The sequence below is a fragment of the Gallinula chloropus genome (assembly GCF_964237585.1).
Source record: "Gallinula chloropus genome assembly, chromosome: 2".
In the NCBI taxonomy this organism is placed as follows: domain Eukaryota; kingdom Metazoa; phylum Chordata; class Aves; order Gruiformes; family Rallidae; genus Gallinula; species Gallinula chloropus.
In genome coordinates this window covers 34,668,287-34,690,993 of record NC_140086.1, presented here as the reverse complement: position 1 = coordinate 34,690,993, position 22,707 = coordinate 34,668,287, and the positions used below count along the sequence as shown (strand labels likewise).

The window sequence follows — 22,707 nt, the reverse complement described above, 5'->3', positions numbered from 1 at the left end:
AGAAACTCCCTTCCTACTTGTGCATTTTCTATTTAAAGAGACTGAATAAGAAAAACAGACTGCAATCATGGAGTTATTTACATAAAGAGGAAATAAATGAAGGATGCACAGGCAATTAATGTTACCTTTTCCTTATTTCTGAGAAGGGATTTTATGTCCAAATATTCTTTTAATACAACTTCCAAGTAAAAAAAAAGTATCAAATTGGTAAGCAAATTCATCATCTAGAGGAAAACTGAACAGCAGACTAGAAAGCCCAGAAACCCAAGGCTGCGTAACACCACAGTCCTTCAATCAAAGGAATCACCATCTGCAAAAGGCAATGAGTAGTGACATAGCCAGTAGCTTACTCAAGTATTTTCAAAAAGCTGGAAGTCTTTGAAACCAAGATTACTTAATTCGCCTATCTCTAGAGGAAAGTATGATTCAAGGATGAAGTCAATGAACACAGCTTAACACAGACCCAAACACCAGTTCCAAAAGAAAAGTTTATTAAAGTAGTTGAGAAATGACTAACATAGCAATGGCTTGCATTCTGTTGCAAATTTAGTCAAACAGGATTTGTGCAACCCCTTCAGTTATCCTCCACAGATTTTCTGAAGTGTCAAGCTCATAAGATTTCTCAAAGCATATGGAGGAAACAACACAAAATTAACTGGTGTCAGTGGAGTAAAATTCCTGTTGGATCTCCAGACAGCTCACAACAACCTGTATCACTTGAATGCTGACGGATGGCACTTACTGTCACTGTTCAAGGTAAATGTATCTCTGAAACCACTAGCTTTTAGCACCTTGGCTTAACAAAAATACACACTTCTTTCTCTAAACTGGCAGACATCTTGCTTCATCTCTGGAACTGGTGTGGTAACATTTCAGATGCCACAGCTGATTTCTCACTTGTGCTGCTTCCTGGTTAATCATCTAAAGAAGCAGAAGGCAAGGCAGAAACATATAGAAAGATACAATACGCAAAAAGAGGGAGAGGGTAGCAATTTAGGACAATAGGCGATTTGGAGGTTGGCAACACAAATATGTCAGAATGCATCTCCTAGAATCAGACAGTTTGGTTACTGTGCACCACTAAGCTAGCTGTTATATATGAGAAGTTTACTAACAGATACAAAATTACTTCACTGGCCTCTGTGTCCCTGTCAGCTAACTCAAAAGTAAATAACCTATTTTCCTAAAGCATATATGGCAATATCACTATCATATTCCCCAAAAACCAGAAATCTTGATTCCAACACCTGTCACAGTTTAACCCCAGCCAGCAGCTAAGCCCCACACAGCTGCTCGCTCCCCCCATGTCAGGATGGGGAAAAGAATTCTAAGAGTGAAAGGAGAAAACTCATGGGTTAAGATAAAGACAGTTTAACAGGTAAAGCAAAAGTCTCACATGCAAACAAAGTAAAATAAGGAATCCATTCACTGCTTCCCATGGGCAGGCAGGTACTCAGCCACCTCCAAGAAAGCAGAGCTCCAGCATGCGTAACAACTACTTGGAAAGGTAAGACAGTATAAATCCAAACACATCCCTCTTCATTCTTGTTCACTCAGTCCCTTATACATTAAGCATGACATTATATGGTATGGAATATCCCTTTGGTCAGTTGGGGTCAGCTGTCTAGGCTGTGTCCCCTCCCAACTCCTTGTGCACCCCCAACCTCCTCTCACTGGTGGGGAGGGGTGAGGAACACAGAATGCCTTGGCTCTGTATAAGCTCTGCTCAGCAGTAACTGAAGCATCCCTGTGTTACCAACACTGTTTTCAGCACAAATTCAAAACACAGCCTCATAGTTACTGTGAAAAACACTAACTCTATTCCTGTCAAAACCAATGCAACCACAAACAAGGATCATACCCACAGACAGACTTTAACCAGTCCCCCACAAAGCAACAGAGCAGTCAAAGGTATTTTCCTCCCCCACCATGAAAACTTATCTAGCTCTTGCAGGTATGTGAAAATTACCCCTCTCTCAACACCTTTAAAAAGGAGTATCACAGTATCAGGTGTCTATTTCCAGTTCTAAGCCTGTTGTCAGAACTCTTACAATACCTTTACCCCTCCCCTTGGAAAAATGGAACCAAGAGAGTTAAAGTTTAACAAAAATGCATACAGTTATAGGGGTCACTACCAAGTAGAAATTCTGTGCATATAGCTAAGAGCAACTAAGATAGACAATTAATACTGTTTCAGTGTTGCAGTTCTGTGAGGCTGTGCTGCTGAGATGGTTTCTTTAAGCAGCAGTTACAGTTTTCTGTCAGCCTAAACTATAAACAACGAGCAAGTCAAGGTCAAAGTCACAGCCCAAGAGATTGTCATAGCACCTCTGAGAATCACATAGAGGAGAAAATCTGGAAGCAGATGCATTTTGCCACCTGAGAAAGGAGTGAGAAGATGTAACGAGCTGTGCAGACACCAAGGCCGGAGAAGGGCAGGGGAGGAGGCAACCCAGGTGCCGGAGAGAAAGATGCCCCTGCAGCCCATGGGGAAACCCATGGAAAAGGCCAAGACCCCACCTGCAACCCATGGAGGGGCTTCACACTGGATGGAGCAGGTGGAGACATAGAGAAGACACGGTGACCCTACGTTGGAACAAGCCCCTGCCAGCACTTGCAGCCATGAGGAAAAACAGAGACACAGAGATAGGAGAGAAATATTTGCATCAGAACAGGTTTGCTGGGGGGGGAGGTTTGGAATCCCATGGAGGACTGGGACTGAGAGACACTGCGATAAAGAGATAAAGCCCTGTGGGAAAGGATTCACATTGGAGAAGTTCGTGGAGGACTATCTCCTGTGGGTGAGACCCCACGGTGCGGCAGGGGGAGGGTGTGGAATGAATGTCCCCCCCCCACCCCAGCCAAAAAGGAAACCAACTTGATAGGGACTGACCGAAGCCCCCATCTCCCAGTCCCTGTCCCCCTGTACTGCGAGCAGGGGGAAGAAGGGAGCAAGATCATGGCTAAAGGGAAGTCTGCTTAGAATGGAGGGATGAGGGGAAGGTGCTACCAAGAACCCCATTTTCCCCAGTCCCTGCACCCCTGTACTGTGAACAGGGGGGAAAAAGGGAGCAAAATCCTGACTGAAGTCTGCTAAGAAGGGAGTGGTGGTGGGGGAAAGTGTTTTAAGATCTGGTTACGTTTGTTTTAAGATCTGGTCATGCTCCCAACTCTGTTTTTTCACTGTTCTTTGTAGTGTAGTGTAATAAATTAGGCAGTTTCTCTCTTCTTCACTTTGTGTTGAGTCTGTTTTGCCCATGTCATTGCTGACAGAATGATCTCTCCCTGTCCTTACTTTGTCTCTTGAGCCTCTAAATATGTATTTTCTCCCCTGTCCAACTAAGGGGAGAAAATACATATTAGACTGACTTTGGTGGGCGTCTGGCCTCCAGCCAGGGCTAAACCACCACATTCAGTTAATGTATTATACTTCATGATTGGAGTGGGCAAATCATACATGCACTGTTACACTGGCTGTGTCAATTAGCAGTAAGATATTCGCACCATAATCCAATCAAGTTCAACTGTGTGCCCATACTCATGGCTTATTATAAAGCCTGTATTTTCAGCTCTAAGGAGATATAGACAAATAATACAAAGAAAATAAAACTGAAGAGAGAGATCAATGCATACATTCAACAGCCTTATCTTTGCAATTCTTGAAAATTGCACATTTTGGTGTTTCAAGAATGTTGCATGAGATGTGCAGTATCTTAAATGGGTAAACTAAATGACAAGCTACTTTAGTCAAACACTTTACCTGCAAATAGCCCTTAATATAGACTGGAAAATCTATTTTAGAGACTTTCCCTTTTTTGAGAGAAAGGAAGGGAAACTCTAAGCTGTTTACACCAAAAGAAGATTCAGTACAAGACAGGATATATTAAGGACAGTGGTAAGAGTTTCATAGAAGACAGCTGGAGGAAAAACAATTTTTTCTCTACCAGTAGAGCAGAAACCTACCGGTAAAGCAAAGAGCAGAACATGGGCAAAGAGCTTCACCTACTTCATTTCTGCTGAAGGAAATACCACACCTTTTCCCACTAACACCAGTTATGATAGGCAATTAAACTGGAATGTGGTGGCCTTCTCACCTGGAATGGCCATGTTCAGTTAGTCAGTATCATGAGGATATGAAGAAACTAAAAGATGGAATGGCAACTTCACAGACTAGGAAGGCATGGGTGTCCAAAACATCTCTACTTGAATTTTGCTAGAAACCTTCAATTACTGTGCACTCTAATTCCCTTTTCTTTGTTGTGGAGATGTACGAAAGGAGTAGCTGTCCAAGGCCAAGCCTCCCTAGACACTGTAAACTCAAATCTTAATCTGGTTTGGAGATCAAAGAGGAAGAGAAACTAACTGATAAATAGTTAAAAATTAATCCCACAGGGGCTCCACACTTCTATTTAATGCTGGTAAAACTGCTGCACCCCAGGGAAGCCTAACAATATTTCTTCAGTAACTACTAATGATTCCCTTCCAAAGATTAAAATCCACCCAACAAACTGCTAGCACAAAAGCACGGTGAGTACAGTGATGAAGTCCTGGCAAAGAATTTACATTTCATTTATAAACTACAGTCTATCACCTCCTCCCCCATTCAAGTTACAAAATGTTTGACAAAAAAACCCAACATCCTTTCTGTTTTCAAGAGGGTTTTGCAAGCTTTTTTCAAGCACTCCCCTCAGTGAATGAAGACAAACCGGTAGCCCTGTACCAGACCAGGCAATGTTGTTAAAAAGCTACAACAGTGCTGTTACAACACCACTGTGTCGTTTCATAAGCGAAGTTCTCACTACCCTGATAGTACAACCTAGTAGCCTAAGAACTAAGTCCAGTTAACAACTCTATTTTGAGCATTCAGTATCTTCCACTCACACATTTCTTACTGAAAAATACCTAGAATCCAGAATATCAAAATGTAAACACTGGATAGACGGTCCTGGTTTTCAAACAAAACTCCTCTACAGAAAAGAATTTTTAACAGTGTAAGCATTGCTGGAACTGACTGTTACTTTCTAATTACACACTTAACTTTAAATACCAAAGAGTTCTCAAACAGGAGGGACACAAAATAGAAATTAAAAACTGTCATTCAGGAGAAAAATTACCTCCTATATTCCATGTTGCTACTGCAGAAATCTAAAGAAAAGATGAAAGAGATAGTTCCTACAAATTATCCCACCCAAGAAAAGAAAAAAAAACAAAACTTCTTTGATTCATTATCAATCAGGTCACTCAAGAAAGCCCCTGCAGAGTATATCCCATTATTCAGGTGAAATCATTTGGCCCAAACTCACAAACCATCCAGACACTTGATTTTTTTCTAATGAAATTTCCTATGGTAAGATTTAATCAAGGACAGATAATTGACTAAATGTGCCAAATTAAAGCTTCAGCAAGACACATAACAAAATAGCTTCAAAACATACTCTGTCCATACAAAAAAATAATACCAGGATTTGAATTTGAAGAACTGTTTTTCAGTTTTATCTATTTTTGGCTGAATATCAGGTTTTCAATCTGTACTGAGAACGTAGAAGCAGATTAGTCTCCTCCTCCTCATTTCGAATAAAACATGTTAACATCTGGCAACCCAGTTCTGATGTTATTTTCCCAGATCAATCCATACTTCAGGACAGGCATTTCTTACATTTCTCTCTTCTTAAAGGAACCAAAAGGCAATACATGAATCTTCCAACAAGCTACTTAGAGGTAAGCTTCCATCACTGTTCTTCTGACTATTTAAAAATGTCATTAGGTTATGGACTGGGAGGGGTAAGGATGCAGGGGAGAGAGGAAGGTTTGTTGTTTTCTCAGTCTGACAACAAAATATTATCTTCCCATGCTCCAAAATATTCTAAAATACTTGACTGGAACGTCAAAGTAACACAGCCTCCTTCTATAAGGAATAATATGCTTGACTTGAAGCAATAGACAGTATCAACCTGAAATCAGAACTACCATATAGATAAAGATAAACCAAAAACTACAGACACACAAAACACTTTGTACAGAAACAGAGAATCATTTAGGTTGGAAAAGCCATTTCAGATCATCAAGTCCTATTCTTAACCTACCACTGTGAAGTCCACCACTAAATCACATCCCTAAACACCACATCTACATGTCTTCAATACCTCCAGGGATGGTGACTCAACCACTTCCCTGGTCAGCCTGTTCCAATGCTTGAAAACCGTTTCACTGAAAAAATTTTTCCAACTATCCAATCTAAACCTCCCTGGCACAGCTTGAGGCCATTTCCTCTTGTCACATGGCTTGTTAAGTGGGAGAAGAGACTGACACCCATCTGGTCACAGCCTCCTTTCAGGGAGTTGTAGAGTGTGATAAGGTGTCCCCTAGGTCTCCTTTTCTCCAGGCGAAATGCCAGTTCCCTCAGCCACTCTTCACAAGACCTGTTCTCTAGAACCTTCATCAGCTTCACTGCCCCGGCCCAGTCACACCTCAACGTCTTTCCTCTAGAGGGGCACAAACTGAATACAGTGCTGAGTCTAGGTGGACAATCACTTCCCCAGTCCTGCAGGCCACATTGTTTCTGATACAAGCCAGGATGCTGTTGGCCCATATCCAGCCAACTATCAACCAACACCCCCAGGTTCTTTTCCATTGGGCAACTTTCCAGACACTCTTCCCTCAGGCCTGTACTGTTGCATAGGGTTTGTGTGACCCTAGTGAAGGACCTGGCACCTGGCCTTGTTGAACCTCATTCAGTTGGCCTTGGCCCATCAACTCAGCCTGTCCAGATCTCCCTCGAGCAGATCAACACATCTGCCCAACTTGGTGTCAGTTGCAAACTGACTGAGGATGCACTTGATCCTCTGGTCCAGATCACTGATAACGATCAAAGAGAACTGGCCCAAGTACTGGGCCCTGGGGAACACCACTTGTGAAGGGCCACCAACTGGTTTTAACTCCTTTCACTACAACTCCTTGGGCCTGGCCATCCAGGCCAGGTTTTTACCCAGCTAAGAGTACACACATCCAAACCATAAGCATACTGCTTCTCCAGGAGGATGCTGTGGGAAACAGTGTCAAAGGCTTTACTACAGTCCAGGCAGACAGCATCCACAGCCTTTCCCTTGTCCACTAAGCAGGTTGCTTTGCTACAGAAGGAGATCAGGTTGGTCAAGCAGAACCTGCCTTTCATAACCCCATGCTGCCTGGGCCTGATCACCTGGTTGTCCTGTACATGCCATGTGGTGGCACTCAACATGATCTGCTCCATAACCTCCCCCTGCACCAAGGTCAGACTGACAGGCCTCAAATTCCCCAGATGCTCCTTCAGGCCCCTCCTGTAGATGGACATCACGTTTTCTAACCTCCAGAAAACTAGAACCATCCTTGTTATCCAGGACTCTTGATAAATGATGGAATGTGGCCTGGTGAGCACTTCTGCCAGCTCCCTCAGTACCCTTGGGTGGCTTCCATCCAGTCCCACAGAGCTGTATGTTTCTAAGTAGTGCAGCAGGTCCCTAACCTTTGCCCTTAAGATTATTGGTGCTTCATTCTGCTCCTCTTCCCTGGTCTTCCAGCTTCACAGTGTGAAGCCAGATAATCAGGCTTTTTGACAATTAACCTGTCATTTTGAAGCAAATTAAGTCCACTTACTGACATACATGTAGAATTTTTTTTTCTTGAGGCTGATCAAGCAATACTTTTACTTAAATTGAATAAACTGAAAGATGAGCAGCTTTCTATTTGTAATCACCCAGGGAGAAAGAGAATCATTTTTCAATACTGGTATGAAAAGATGAATAGCTGGTATTCTCAATGAAAGCATTAATTATCAAAAATAAGGTGTCTCCAAATTCCTGCTTGACCACTGTTAACTTCTGTCCTTTCTTTTCTAACAGAGTATTACTGCTTCCAGGGAGGCAAGTGACAAAGTTCCCTCCCTTCTCCTGTTACCCCAGACTGATACCTGTTTTTCATTCCAGTGACTAAGATCACCTCAAAGTCAAAACAAACAAAAACAAAGAACAAAACCTGTACAGTCTGGCACACGTTCCAGAATACTTTGTGAAGCCACTCATCTACCAAAAGCAAGTAAAACACAGATTATCTGACCTTCATCTTATCACTAAAGTTTGCTTACTGGCTCTTTTTATTTTAAAATATGTAACCTATTTATTTTATATTCATTTTTTAATAAATGCAATTAAAACAAGTTTTAAAAAATGTGTGATGTTGTCTTTTCCTCCCTTCAAAAGGCAAAAACCTAACCTCTGGCAAACACTCCTGTCACAGTCCTTTACTCTTCAAAACCACACAAGATGCACAAAATCTCTGCCTCCAAGTACCAAGCAGAAGACCTTCACTGTCCTCTTCCTCAGTGTAAAACCTGGCCCATAAACTCCTTGAAAGCTCTTTCATGGTTGTAAACCAGGGCTACATAAGATACACAATCATTGCACCAAACTCATTTGTATTTATTGATTATAGCCATAATTATGGGTAAATTCAATGGAAGTTGTGCCTTCTCTCTTTCATATTAAAATGGGTAACTTAATCACATAATATCCAGGAGTATCCACCAGTATAGCGTATACCTGTTTATTATATACTGAAGAACCTTTAGTGTGAAAGCCTGAGCTCAGTACAATTTGAGCAAATAATTAAAGAAAGTGCTTGATCACCAAGTTTTGCACATTGTTTGAGCTAAGCTGCTTTAGCTTATTAATTACAAACTCAGAGCTTTCCAAGGTAGCAGCTTAACAAGACAATATTCCCTGGCTTTTGCAAATCTACAGTCTTCTCTTTTTCCCTTCTCAGAGCTTCATTAGCTAGGCCTAAAAGCAAGTACAAGTTATTATCAAACTCTGAGCAAAATATATTTACCATCAACTGTAGTAACTACCCTTTACAATAAATACCTGCCCAGTTTTATTTTCTTGATTTAAATCATACACATATTCACCAGATGCCAATGTTCAATGCAACAGGTTGAAAGCTTTCATAATTATAATTTAGGTCTATAGAGTTGGTCTATTTACAACCATCTGCTGATAATGCTCAGGGACACCCTTTTCAATAAACTTTTCTACTACTGCTTTCTTTCTCAAAAGTTAATTTTTCCATTCTAGTTCAAAAATTGTGTATTTGTTGCACAGCAACACATTCCCCAAAATTCTGCTCGCACAAGTACATACAGAAACCAGCAAGTGAGACTCTGTAGGACTTAAAAGTCTTTGATTTAACTTACCTTTACTGACTTAAAGACTATAAATTTTAAGCTTCATTTGATATTCAAATTCAACTCACTTTATAAGTTAGTTTATTAAAGAACCAAAATCTAACTCATGCTGGTGAAATAAGTATAAATTGGGCATTCATCTTATTTTACTTTGTGTGGCAACATGCCAAAGCTAATACACCACATAGCAGTACTGACTGATAACAGAAGGTTACATAAAGGACTAACAACCTCTGTGGACAGGAGAAATAATTCTTACTCTGTGCTCATTCTAGTCTCAATTATGGTACCTGCATTTCTCCAGTTTAAAAAAAAGACATTTTTATCTTTGATAGTATTTCACCAATGGCACCACTAAATACTTATTGTTACTACCTACCAATAACTTCTTTGTGCTTATATCCCAGAATTGTTATGTAATTGCAGTAACCACTCATTTTCCTTTCCTTTTTAAAAATATTTTATTTGAAATAACACAAATAGCATCCTGTACTCTAATGTTTAACAGCATAGTACAGAACACACATGCATCATCATTTAAGCTCCAAGTGACTGAAAGCCTTCCTCGCTTAAGGTTAGGTTCATTGGGGTTTTGAGGAAGATATTCTAAAAATAATTTACAACAGTTTCCTGGACAAAGCTGTCAGTAAGTAAAGAAAAAGATATTTCCAGATTATTAAATAAAAATGCTGCCAAAATTGAAGAAAAATTAAGCAACATACAATTTTTCTGAGAACAGCTGGTACCATAATAGACTAGAAGAATGGGTAAAAGAATAAAACTAAGGAAGTTTAACTGAAAGCAGGTATATACAGAACATAGTATTTTCTCACAAGACAATTATAATGCAAATTTTCTTAAGATTTCAGTGGCTTGTACGCATCTTCCTCATGCCCTACCCCACTGTCTGAAACCACTGGCTGAAAACATCAGGGTGAAACCTGTGGGAAGCTTTTGTATTGCTGCTCTTTTGTATTTTGTGAGAAAAGTTCCTCAAGCTTACGTAAATTCTGCATTGTCATCTACTATAATTATTTTATTAAATGCCTGTTCAGCCATACATATTGAAAACAACCATCTACTGCTGGAACAAGACTTTTCAAGCAGCACTTTTTATTTCAATGTGTGCATGTAGTTTGATGGCAGCCCACCAACAGGCAGTTTTCAAGGGCAAAAAAACCCCAATCCTGATAACACAAGCACACAGCGAAGGCTAACTTTCTGAACTCTTTGCTAAAGCTGTTTGTGTCATTAATTACATTGGCTCTGTATGTAATCAGATTTAAATATCTACATGTACAAATCTCACGTATCTAACTTTAAAGGCAAGAACAGAGGTTATTTTGGCGATAAAACGCAAACCTAAAACTGTTCCCATAGATGTGTTTGTAAAAGCTGTTTAAATATATGCAATCATAATTCAGGGCTTGAAGTAACCCGGTATTAAAAATGAAAGGAAGGGAAAGGCAAAATGGCAGCAATTAATATGTCAGCTTTACAGATAAAGTCAATCTTTCCAGTTTAAAATGCAAATAGTTGCTATCTGTGGGTTGAGGGAAAGGCCTCAAAATTATCTAACACTCTGTACAGCTACGACATATTTTCTGCACATTTTCAACTCAACTTCCTTGTTTCTATTTCTTACCTGCTCTTCTATTCTTAGTGCAAGTTCTGTGTTTCCAGCTGCTGCGAGAGCAACTGCCTACTGCCTGTTATTTCTTCAGTATCTGCTACTTTTTAATGGTAGCTGCAGGTCTGTGACTTCAGATTATTAAAGATGCTATGCCTCATTTTCTAAAGCAAATCCATTTTACTTGTTCTAGACTACAAACAACTTCTCAGAATATTTCTGAGCTGGCTTTTGGAGCTTTTTGTTTATTTCCCCAGGAAAAAGTTGCATAGGTTTGGGCTTTTTCTAGGAAAAATCTTGAAAAAATACTTTTCCTTCAAGGTTTTGGGGGGTTTTGTTTAAGAAAGAAATTATCATTTGCTTAAAGTTATGCAAACCAGGTTTAAACCAATCCAGCGGTGGCAAATTAACTACCACTTTGGATAACACTGTGGTTAGAAAACAAAACACAGTATCTTGCCAACACTGACTTCTATTATTCTACAAAAAAAAAATAATTACAGAAAACTACCATTAAAGAATGTCCACTCAAAGACCACAATAAAGGCTCAAACTACCAAGTTTTATAAATGACTATGTATCAACTGAATCTCAGTAGCTCTCAGGTTGATGTTTGGAGCCATTGGTAAAGAGAGGTGATTTGTGAAAGTCAAAGCTCTCCTTCTAGGCTGATTTGGAACAGGCTGCTCAGTTAACTCTAGCATTAAGTTAATCACAGAAAATTCAGTGTATCTGTAAAAATAAGATGTAATTAACCTATGCCATCATATGTTGCTGTATAAAGTCATGGCAGTTTAAGAAGTAACTAAAACTTAGTGAATGCACCTACTACACATCATTCTTACCAGAAATATAAATAATACTGCAGTGATGGTATGGTGACAGACTACTGGTACAGTCAGAGACTGCAATGAGTTGCACAAACATTTAAGTTAAACACTGTTTATTTAAAACCACTGTACATCATCATAAAAGGGATGTTTCCTTTTCGTTGTAGGCAGCTTACATATTAAATGTCAGCAGTAGTAATAATAAATGAAATGATCCTGAACTGGCAAACACTTAAAATTATGTACAACTTCTTGTCCTGAAGATTTAAATGTTAATTAATAGAAGAATTGAGAACCTTGAAATTTTGCTCACAGGGAAAGGTGTCTACTACTGAGATGCTTCCTAGTTTTACAGTTCATTTAATTTTTCATTTATGCTTCCTGCTTACTTAAAAAAAAATCCCAAACAATTTGCTAAACTACTAATTTAGTAGCTTACTAAATGCATGAAAAAGTTATCTGAACAGCAGAAAACTAGTAACACACAACCCCCCCCCCCCCAAAAAATCCAATAAATTTCCTTCAATGTCTCATCAAAAAACAGTGGAACACCATTTAAAAAAAAAAAAGTGTAACCATATAGCTGGTATTTCTAAAATGAAAGCAATTACAACATTAAGCTTACAATAGCCTTATTTTAAGGAAGTGAGTACTACCCTCCACACTTAACTTGCTTTACTTTTAGGCAACATTTGTCATTCGTGCATCTTAAAAAAACCTCATTTATTGTAATTTGTAATCCTTATTTCCCCTTTACAGAGGGAGCAACAGGAACGAGAAGCAATAGGTCATTTACTAGGCCAGAGACAGCAACACAGCACAGGCTTACAAAGTCCAACAAAGAGCCTCCTTTTCCAAGTTTCACCACTCTTTTTTCCCCCTATAGCTTTCACAGTCTTATAAAAGATATTATTTAATAAAATTATTGGCTGTATTTAGCAGTTATGCTTGTGTAAAACTGAGTATTAGAAGAGCAGCATTAGAAAAATGCATTTGCTAGAGCTGCTAAAACAAAGGCAGATGAGACTATCTGTCTAAACTACTGCAAAATGAAGAACATTCTGTACAGCACATTCAAGTTCTCGATCCCGTTTCACTTCAATAACTCAGGAAGACACACCATGGATTTTTTTCATGCTTCTCAATTTCATGAGCAGAATTTTCACCCCATGAAGTTCAAAGCTTTGATATATATAAATGCCTTTCAGCTATGCTAATACCGGGGCAGCTAAAGTATTTCATTCAGTTTGTCCACTCTTTCTGTGTTGTTCCATTACTAGTGACAAAAGATCTAAGTCTTACTGGACCAAAATGAAAATAAGAATGAGAAAAGATGCAGCAGTTTGAGAAAGCAAGCAGAACTGGTAGATCATCCAGCTCCAAAACCAAAACCGAAATGGAAAACTGAAAATTCAAGGAAAAGCAGAGCAGCTGCAGGTGAAATAAGGAAAGACAGGGGCCACTGCCATAAAACCCAGCGATCTTTTATGCTGCCCCAGTCACAATAAATCACCACCCACTCAGAGCAGCACACAGTCAAACTGATCTATTCTTTCAGAGCAATTTCTGCAGCTACTATTTAAGAAGTCCTTCGGAGAAGATATGAATAAATAATTCAGCTGGAAATACCTGTCAAGCAGCAGGACGTTTCACGCTACTGCACCTACAGCAACGCCATCCAGCCAAGCAGAACCAGACGTTATCTGTCCGCGGGACTGACACCGCACCACAGTCTCATTTTACAGAGGGAGAGAGGGCAACACGGGTACACGGCTTGGGATAAAACTTGTCTGTCCCTACCCCCCACCCCGTACCCGCGAATTACAGTGCCGTAACCCCGGGAAGATGGAGCTGCCGGTCACATCCTTCGACACCGTCCTCCCGGTGCCACCGGGGGAGATCTCCCTGACTGGCCCTGCTACGCTGTGGCCACACCGCCGGGGAAGTGGGACGAGGTAACCACCTCCCGCGGCGGCCAGCGAAGCGGCTGCCCCTTCAAACCCTGCCAAGGGGGAGAGGGATCCCTTCACCTTCTCCTCACCTACCCAGGGAGAGGGGGCACCGCTGCCAAACCTCCCCCCGAGGCAACTCGGTGCCCGGTGCCTCCCGGTCGCCCTCCCCCGCCCGCCATCCTGCCCCGCCCGCCCTCAATCGCGGCTCCCTCCTCCCTCCCTCTCTCCTGCCGCTGCAGCTGGGGCCCGGCCTCGCCCCTCACAACCTCCCTCACGGGTCTCACCTCCATCCCGGCGGCAAGCCAGCCCTACCCTGCACCTCCAGGCCCCGCCGAGCGGGGGCCACCGTCCCCTCTGCCCCCGCGGCCACACCAAAACCGCCGCGCACCCGACTCCCTCAGCCGTTGCCCCAACGGCCGCTCCGCCCGCACCGCTCTCCGGAGCGCGCCACGACGCACAACGACCGGGAGAACAACTCCTCCCGATTTCGGGCCCCGACCGCCGCAGCTCGACCCCTACTCCAGCGCCGCCCCGGCTCAGCCGCAGGCTCCTCACCTGCATAGACGCCATGACGGATCCTCCCCCTCCCCTCTGCGCCGCCGGCCCGGGCCCACAGAGACGCAGCGCCGCACGCCCGCCCCCCTCCCCGCCCTCCTCGGTCACGTGCCCGCGCAGCCAGCTGGCCGGCTGCGCATGCGCGGGGAGATGGAGGCGCAGGCGGGCGTCGAGCTGGCTGGGGAGGCGGGAGGGTATCGGGCTCGGGTATTGCCCGACGTTGCCTCCGCTCATGCCGGCTGCGGCGGAGGCCCCGCTGCCCAACCCCTGCACCTCCGGTGGCGGCGAGGAAGGGACCGAGCCGCGCTGCCCTGTGGCTGGGCTGGGCTGGGAGCGGGCCTGAGGGCTGGCCCCTCCGCCCGTCTCCCGCGTGAAGGCGTTTAGCTCGGCACGTCCAGAGGCTTTAGGGAGCTCAGCCAGTGCCGGCCGTGCCCTCCCAGGGGTTTCTGCGGGCCCCCGTCATGGCTGCTGTGTCCTGGCGGGAAGGTCGGATTAGGGATCCAGGGGGCCGCCGGCTTGTTTGGTGTGGGAGAGGGTCTACCCGGGGCTTGAGGTGCTGACCGGCTCTCCTGGCGATGGGGGGATGTTTTCTGCTCCCCGTGCGGCTCTGCCAAAGCCCTGCGGCCTCCAGACAATGGGGTTTGTCTTCAGAGTCAGTCCAGTGGTGAACACGTCCGAATTAGCATGGGGATATTTTGAACCAGAGCTGTTTTGCACTCAAGAACTGGAACGTGTGTGCTTTGTGCTGTGTGCCTTTGTTGTAAGTGAAAATAAACAAGCACTAGAAGTAACCTGCATGTAAATCAAGGAACTTGCAGAAAAACTCATAGTTATTCCAGATTAAAATATTTTAGACCTAATGGATCCTCAGGATAAACCTACAAAATGTTTTTCCAAAGACAAACCTATAAAGCTCGTTATCAGAGTGGAATGTAAACCCAAGGATTTAATATAGATACTGATTTTGTAACTCACGAGTCTCCATCTCCCCACTGATCTTGGTGTACATTCTGAAAACACTGGAGTGCCCCTCTCTGTCCCTTCACACCCAGACTTTCTGATGATGCTGAAGAATCTCTTTGGGTCATTTCTTCTCTGTGGGTACCACCTGATTTTTCCTTCAGGGATGATCTAAGGTAGATTACTGAAGACTTGTTCTAAGTTTGTACTAACCTTTGGAATCGGCTTCTTTAATTTTCGACCAAAAGAAGGGTTGTGCATGTGAAAGCCCGCTTACTTCCTTTAACCATCTTATTTAGTGTGATGCAGGATGCTACTTCTACCTGCAGGCTTTACATTCTGGTATGTTTTTATGCATCCTTGACTTTGATAACAGCAAACTGGAGGAAAACCAAAAACCCAGCACAACATGGCATCAGCTTCCAACTTGTTTCCAGTGTCAGCAGCGTTGCTGGGTTAAAGTGAGCATATGAACTTCTGGGGTTTGCTTAAAGGGATGAACAGAAGGCAGCAGGGATACCCTTGCCCTGTGAGGTGGCTGCAGAAGGGAATGAGCCTCTTAGCTTTCTGGGAATTTGCTGATGGCGGGATTGAGTATGCATTGATTTTTGAGTAGGAAAAGAGACCAGCCTACCAAAAAGTAAGAGTGCAGAAAGCATTGTGGTGTAATCCAAATCCTATACTTGTCACCTAAATTCAGTCTCAGTTCTCATTCACAAACTATGGGCTCCTGACACTATGCAAGCTGGCATTGCTTTACTGACTTAATTTAAATAACACTTAGAAGCTTCCTGCTGTGTGTGTTTTCCCTGGGAAGTCAGTACTGTACTATGTGATTTCGTGGTGCTGTTTAGGTTGCAGAGGATTTATTGTGCTAAGCAGCCATTGAAACCTGGTAGAGAGGTTTCTTTTTCCTGCAGTTCTTGGGAACTAACTTTGTCTGTCAGAGCATGAAGTGGAACGTCGCTATTTCTGTTTTACTAGATTGTTGTTGTTTTGTATGATCCAAACATATGTTTATCCTAAAATACATTTCTTAATGCCATATGCCACAAAGATAGCAAGAACATCAAGTTTAAGTAATGGACATGTGTTCTGCTATAAACATGGACATATTGACTATCCATGTTGATGTAATCACAGTGAGATAAAACTGATTTCAATCCATTATATTCAGTTTCTTAACCCTGTTCCAGAAAGCCTCGTTCAAGGTCAGAAGCTATGAAAAGGCATAAGCTTGTGAATGCCAGCACACTTCACAGGCTGCAAGCTGGTTTTGCATGGAAAGATCAGCTTTTTAGTCTTAAGCTAACTAATCAGTACAAATATCACTTCAAATATCACTTCTACTCTGTAATAAAGAAAAACTGCCTCTTCACAGAAAGCCACCTTAGCAAAAAACCATGGCTTTTCACTGTTCTTATGCTGAGAAGTCTTGCTTTTCCTATTCACAGAGCTTTCCTGTGTTAAAAGCAGGGCACCTGCCATGTTTTGTACTGAGATAACTTCATGTGTGCTGCAAATCCCACTCCTGAGGACAGCAGGCATGAAAAGCAAGGGGTACTTTGCCCTTCATGTAAAGCACAAACAAATTACTACTCCCACTAACTTAACTGGCTATGAAAGAAACTAAAGCACTGTTCTGCAACTGAAACTCATGACCACTACACCACCCCACCCCCCAACCCTTAAATTCATTTTGAGGAGATTTTATTCTCACAGGACTACCAAAGGTATCTGTTGTCACCGTTGTCACATCTTTAGTTTTCGAAGCATCATGCAATAAACCAATATATATGTGCAACATTTTTTAGCTCCTGGCCATCATGGGAATAGGGGCAGCTGTAGAATTATCCCTGTCTTTTATTGGGCTTTTTTATTTTTCCCCACGTCTCAGTAACCTGGCTTGCAGAGAATGCTTTTTAATAAGTGGGTTTGTACAGTACATAATGCTGTAGGGATTCAATCCCTTAAGCTCAATAAGAAAAATGCTATTAGCAGGCCCCCGGAAAGAATTTATGTGAATATCAGTATTTTCTTCCCTAAATGCAGTTTCTTTCTTGATTTTGTGATGGCTCATAGTATTCTTTGTTCTAAGTTATTCAGTAACCTCAGCAATGAAAGGCCCAAAATCCCGGAGTGGGTAGATTTCACAAGGACTTGGTTATATTGTAATTTGCTGTCCATTTCAGCATTGACCTTTACCTATGCAAAATGTAGAAGAAAACACTTTTGTAGTTAACCCTTCCTAATCTGTTGCAGGTGTAGAGATATCCAGTACAATAGTCATTGCGTCTTTTAAAAAAGAAAGCTTTAGTATTTGAGTAATGCAGCCTGATCCTGCACCTGTCAACCTGTTTTACCAGAGACTTCAAGAATCAGAATCCTAGCTCACAAATACTTAAAACTCTAGGAGTAAGAGGAATTTAATGTTATCTTCATTATTTCAGAAACTATCTTGCACTTACCGACCAAATTATGACTCACATACTGAAAACACACCGAGCAAATAATGAAAATTGCACCTCCTACTATAACAGTTTCTGTAAATATTCATTAATTTAATCTAAAAATCCACTCCAGAGTTTGAATTACCTTAAGTTTACAGGGAAAATGCATCTAATGTTCACACTGCATTTATTTGGTAATTTTCTAATAAATCTGGCCAGTGTCACAAAGGAAAAAGTTGCTTCTTGATTAGGGTGCCTATAATTTTGTATTCTGGTCCTTCCATTATCTCTGATGCTTTCAAACATTACCACACATCCTTTTCCCTCTGCTTTCCTTCCCTTCCCCTTCTCCCCCACCCCCAGTCATTCTTCCACCTACTGAACTACCACTGCCTCCTTCTGCACAATTTCTGCCACGGTAATAACACGAGAGCTCGGTTTCTTTTATCTGTATCCACCGTCCTTTCCCAGCCTTCCTTCTTATCTCCTCCTCCCGTGGAAGCCAACCCTACGTCACGTGAACCTGCCCTTGCTCCTCCAGTGGCATAGCAACCATAGCCTGCAGTGCCAGGAGACCACGTCTCACCAGCGTGGAGGACAACTGAGGAGCTAGTTGTGCCAACTTCTCCTTCCACTCCTGCCCGCCAGCCTCAGGGAGGGCACGGAGCTCGAAGTGCCCTGTCAGAAGCAGAGACCTTCTGACAAACGCAGGCGTGATGCGCTGGCAGGAAATGCTGTCTGCGTCACGCAAGTAAAAGATGAAGAATCAAACCAAGACAGGATTATATCAAGAACGCAGAAGGACGTGTGTACATAGCTAAAACATGAAAATACCCTAAATTTACAAGATGTCTCTGACCTGTTGAGATGTTATTGTTATCTCTTCGTGATAGCGTAGCTTTTTCATCAATGCCATGTTCCATTTTTATCTTCCTTAGTTCTGGACGGTATCAGGCACGTGATCACTTCCATCCAAGGACCTTCAAAGGAATGAATGGAGGCTCAGGAAAAGGTTTCATCTTGTTCCCGACCTTCTGCAAGTGCAGCATCTGCAGAAGCAGGTCAGCCTGTTCTCAGCTGTCATGTGCTTCCATTTCTTCTCTCCTATAGCATTTGACAGCTTTACAGTCACTGCGTGATCTGTGGCTTTCAGCTTATCCTCAGCAAGACTAAACCACCTAAATCATTTTCCACCAGATCAGAAAAAGACTCTCTCTTACTCAGTGGACACCCACACAGTTGTTTTAATTACTGCAGGGAGAGGAGGAGGACACGTGGCCAGGGAAGGAATGGAATTGCCTGTTTTAGTAATCTGCCAAATTGTAGTGATTGTCAAGCCATGCTTTTTGGCACCAGTAATCCTCTTTTATAAATGCTGTAAAGATAAACACCTACAAAGATAGAACTAAAAAAAAAAGTTCATGCAGCTCCTGTAAGACCTACACTCAATGAAACAGATAAATACATGAAAAAGTGCCAGGTTACATGATTATTAAAAGTTTTTCCCCATCAAAAGCATCCATCCCCAGAGCCCATGGGAGCAGGTTGGCTGGTAAGTGTGTTCATCAAAAATGAGGGTTCAGGCTCAGTGATAACAAATACCTTTAATATTTAAATATAACCATAATTTAGGCTTGTTTGGTTTTTTTAAACTTGTGAACAGAAGGCTGCTCAGGTAAGCCCAAGAGGTATACAAATACTTTGTTGATGTTTTTATTAGGAATACACAGAAGACACTCTGGCCTCATAAGCAATGAAGGTGATACTGGTAAGGAACTTTTGAAATCCTGTAGCTGGTTTGGTCTGGCTAGCCTAGGAGCAATATAAAGTCGCTGAAGAGGCAGCTTCTTGGGTAACCTCTGTAGCTGTGCAGTGAGCTGGCGCAGCTCCCGAGGGATGGGAAGCACATCCTCCAAGCCCGGACACCGGAGCACATGCAGCCATCACCGGACCCTGTGCACCTCTCACAGACCCAGACCACTCTGGCCCTGTCTGCTGGTTGGTGCTGGTTTAATTAGCATCCCTTGTGACAGACAAGGCTACGTATGGGATACGACTGCCAGGAAACAGAGCTATGCTAAGAGGACACAGTGGATGAGCTGCTTGGCGATTTAAGCTGCATATTTTCAGAGAGTTGTCTCGTTAAGTAATCGTTGTTTATTACAAGTCAAACATTTTTCATTATTTAAGTGCTCTGTGACTGATCAGAAAACGGCTTATATGTTAGTGCAATACCAATCTATCATTTATGTGTTTCAGGTCGTTTGCTACTGTCGCTTCAGGAAAACACCATATATCAATGTAGTATGGTAATGTAGGGTGGTTTTGCCTGTATAAAGGGAGAAATTAAATCTTTTTTTGCCAAATGCATTTAGTTTCTTTATATTTTTCAGGCTTGGTGATACCAACCGAAAGTGAGAACTACTTATGTGAAGAGTGGGTTAACCAGCATAACGACTATCTCATCGTTTTACTGGACAGAGTAACAAGAATTTACAGCAACCTAAGACATGAACTATGTATTACTTATGTTTCTGTGTAGCGCTGCTTTTGGAGATAAAGGTTTTCTATTGTTAAATGCAAATGGAATACCAGTAGTAATTTTTTTTGTGGGAAGAAAAGCCTCGGGAATTAACAGTGTTTGTTTTTAAATTCAAAGTAACTTCTGGTTGAGGAAAGAAATTGGCAACAAATAAGGAGTAGCATTAATCCATGCCTGTATTCCACAAAAAAACAACCCACAACAAAACCCCAAAACCCAAACTGGTTAAACTATCCTGAAAACCAGAAATTTTAGCACTGTACAGTAAGATTTTAATTTATCTAAAAACTCTCAAGTTGTTATTTTCACTAAGCTAAAACAGTGCCTATGTCAGGCGCAATTTTTAACGGAATTTCCTAATTCTACCTCCAACAAATGCAACTACAAAGCATTACAGGACAAACGTCTTCAAAACTGTCTAAGTACACGAGTTCAATAGGACAGAACATTGAAGTACTCCATTTGTCAAAGAACAATCGGGATCTCTCATCTCTGATTCTCTTCCCGCACAGCGTGGGAGGAAAATCCTGTGTTCTGTAAACATAAAACACTGACACCGCAGGGACAGAAGTGCCTTTTTTTTTCCCCCTCCATTTTTCTATCACCTTGGTGACCTTTCTGCCATAGAAGAGATTTTACACCACAACCCACGGCTTAGATGTAACATACTCAAAGCTTTGTTTCATGACATAACACTTGTTAAAACCCAAACTGGTAAGAACTCACCGTTCTTTTCTCTGCGCTGCCCTGGCTGACACTCAAAAGACACTTCATAGGTGACCGGTAATAATCACAAGAGCTCTGGTGTGCTCTTTTTTAGCTCTTCCAGTTGCATGGTACATCAAATCCACAGCATTCCCATCTTCCCATAAAATTGCCACCTAATAAGCTACAAGTAAAAAGAAATTCAACTCCGATCCAGTCCATTTTTTGTCAGAAAATCCTCCTAAAGGTGTGATTTTTCCATGGGAAAAGCTACCTAATGCCTTTTTTTCCTCATGGCAAAGCTTTGGTCTGTCTTTAAAACCCAGCGTAATAGTTTAACTTCCCAATCCACTCAACCCTAAAATAATTAGTTCCTGCTATTTTTCTCTTATTCAGTAGTTGAAATTAAGTTTACATTACAGCCTCCACCCTTACTTTTCAGCTAGGAAACCCCCTATTTCTCATTAGGACACTGACCTTATGCTTCTGTTGATTCTGCAGTAGCTGCTGTTTCACTTAAATTAATACTGCACTTGAGACAGAACAAAATAAATAAAACCAGGGACGCAGAACACGGGCTGAAAAGTTAACTTTCCCACCCCATCGATTTCCTCGCCCGCTTCATCTATCGCATAAACCAACTGATTTAGGCAGGTGCTGGGAACCCCCTTTCGATGGGAAGTGTAAAAACAAGGAGGGGTGAAAAAACAAGATAGCCACTGCTGCAACATAGGGCTGTGAGACAGGATATACAGTGACAAAACACAGAGCCAGTGGGCTTTCTGCACTTAGTGCTGTTAATTAAGAAGTACATTTTAGACATGGTGTTCAGCACAGCTGCTGGGCAGAATGGTGTGGTGACTCTTACTGGTGAATCCTTCCTCCTTCAACCTCAAAACCAAAGAGGACTTTCATGTTTCGCAGAGCCGAGTTGTTACTGTGCAGGATGCACAGACCACTTCACGTTGGAGACCATCAGATACTTCTCCAGCTCCTCAGACATACTGTAACGATGACAAACCACACCCCAGCAGGGCTTTTCTCGTTGCTTACAGTAAGTAAAACATCTGGAAGTTTCAATGGCTGGAGCAGTGGTTTAGTTTAACATGTCAAGCCCCAGGCACAGGACTAGCTTACTAAGGAAAAAGGAGTATTATAGGACACCTGAAGCCTTCAGAATACCCTCTTAAGGATGCTGAGGAACACCATCCTTTTTCCATACCAGGCTGTTTCTGAGAATCACCCACACTTGTCATTCAGATGAGCCCAAAGGTATCTAAACACTTCAGAACCCTTCAAAATTAAGGGGGGAAAAAAATCCCCTTTAATTTTATACATGCAGTTTCACAGCCTATTACCCAAACACTCAGTATATTAGCAACTTGCTCACCTCATTGCCACGGAAACTATGATTCTCCGCATGAATACTTGCTCTGAGAAGTCAAAAATCAACAGAAACACAGGTTTAAAAATTTTCAGTTTTGAAATTTATTTAGAACTCAGGGGTTAAGCGTGGTAAGTTTCCAATTGTCTGATAATAGCATACCCATGTCACTATCACGGAAATTGCACTAATTCCCTCTGCCCCCCTCCCCCTTAGAAATCTGCGGGTTAGTTTTAACAGCCGGTGGTGTTGCAAATAGTGCGCTCTAGGACACTACTGCATTTCCTGAGTGTTCAAAGCTACTGTACGATACATTAAGCTGAAGGAAAAACGATGAAACTATTATTCAGAACTAAACCAGCTATTTTACCTTACCGCTGAAGTACGGAATCATAAAATGCTATGTAGTATTTTAAACAGGAGAGTGGTTTGGAATGCTTAAAAAAGGGAAAAAGGAAAAAAAAAAAGGAAACCCAGCTTTT

General features: G+C 42.1%; 1 protein-coding gene across 1 annotated transcript in view; it reads right to left on the bottom strand.

Moving 5' to 3' along the window:
* UBE2W (ubiquitin conjugating enzyme E2 W) overlaps positions 1–14,199 on the bottom strand; it is a gene marked incomplete at its 5' end in the record, with an annotated part of 33,518 nt that extends 19,319 nt beyond the window's left edge. The window contains 2 exon segments of the mRNA XM_084260594.1: positions 13,492–13,679; positions 13,914–14,199. Coding sequence (XP_084116720.1) covers positions 13,492–13,679; positions 13,914–14,199 — 474 coding nt within the window.
* Between the last annotated feature and the right edge of the window lie 8,508 nt (positions 14,200–22,707).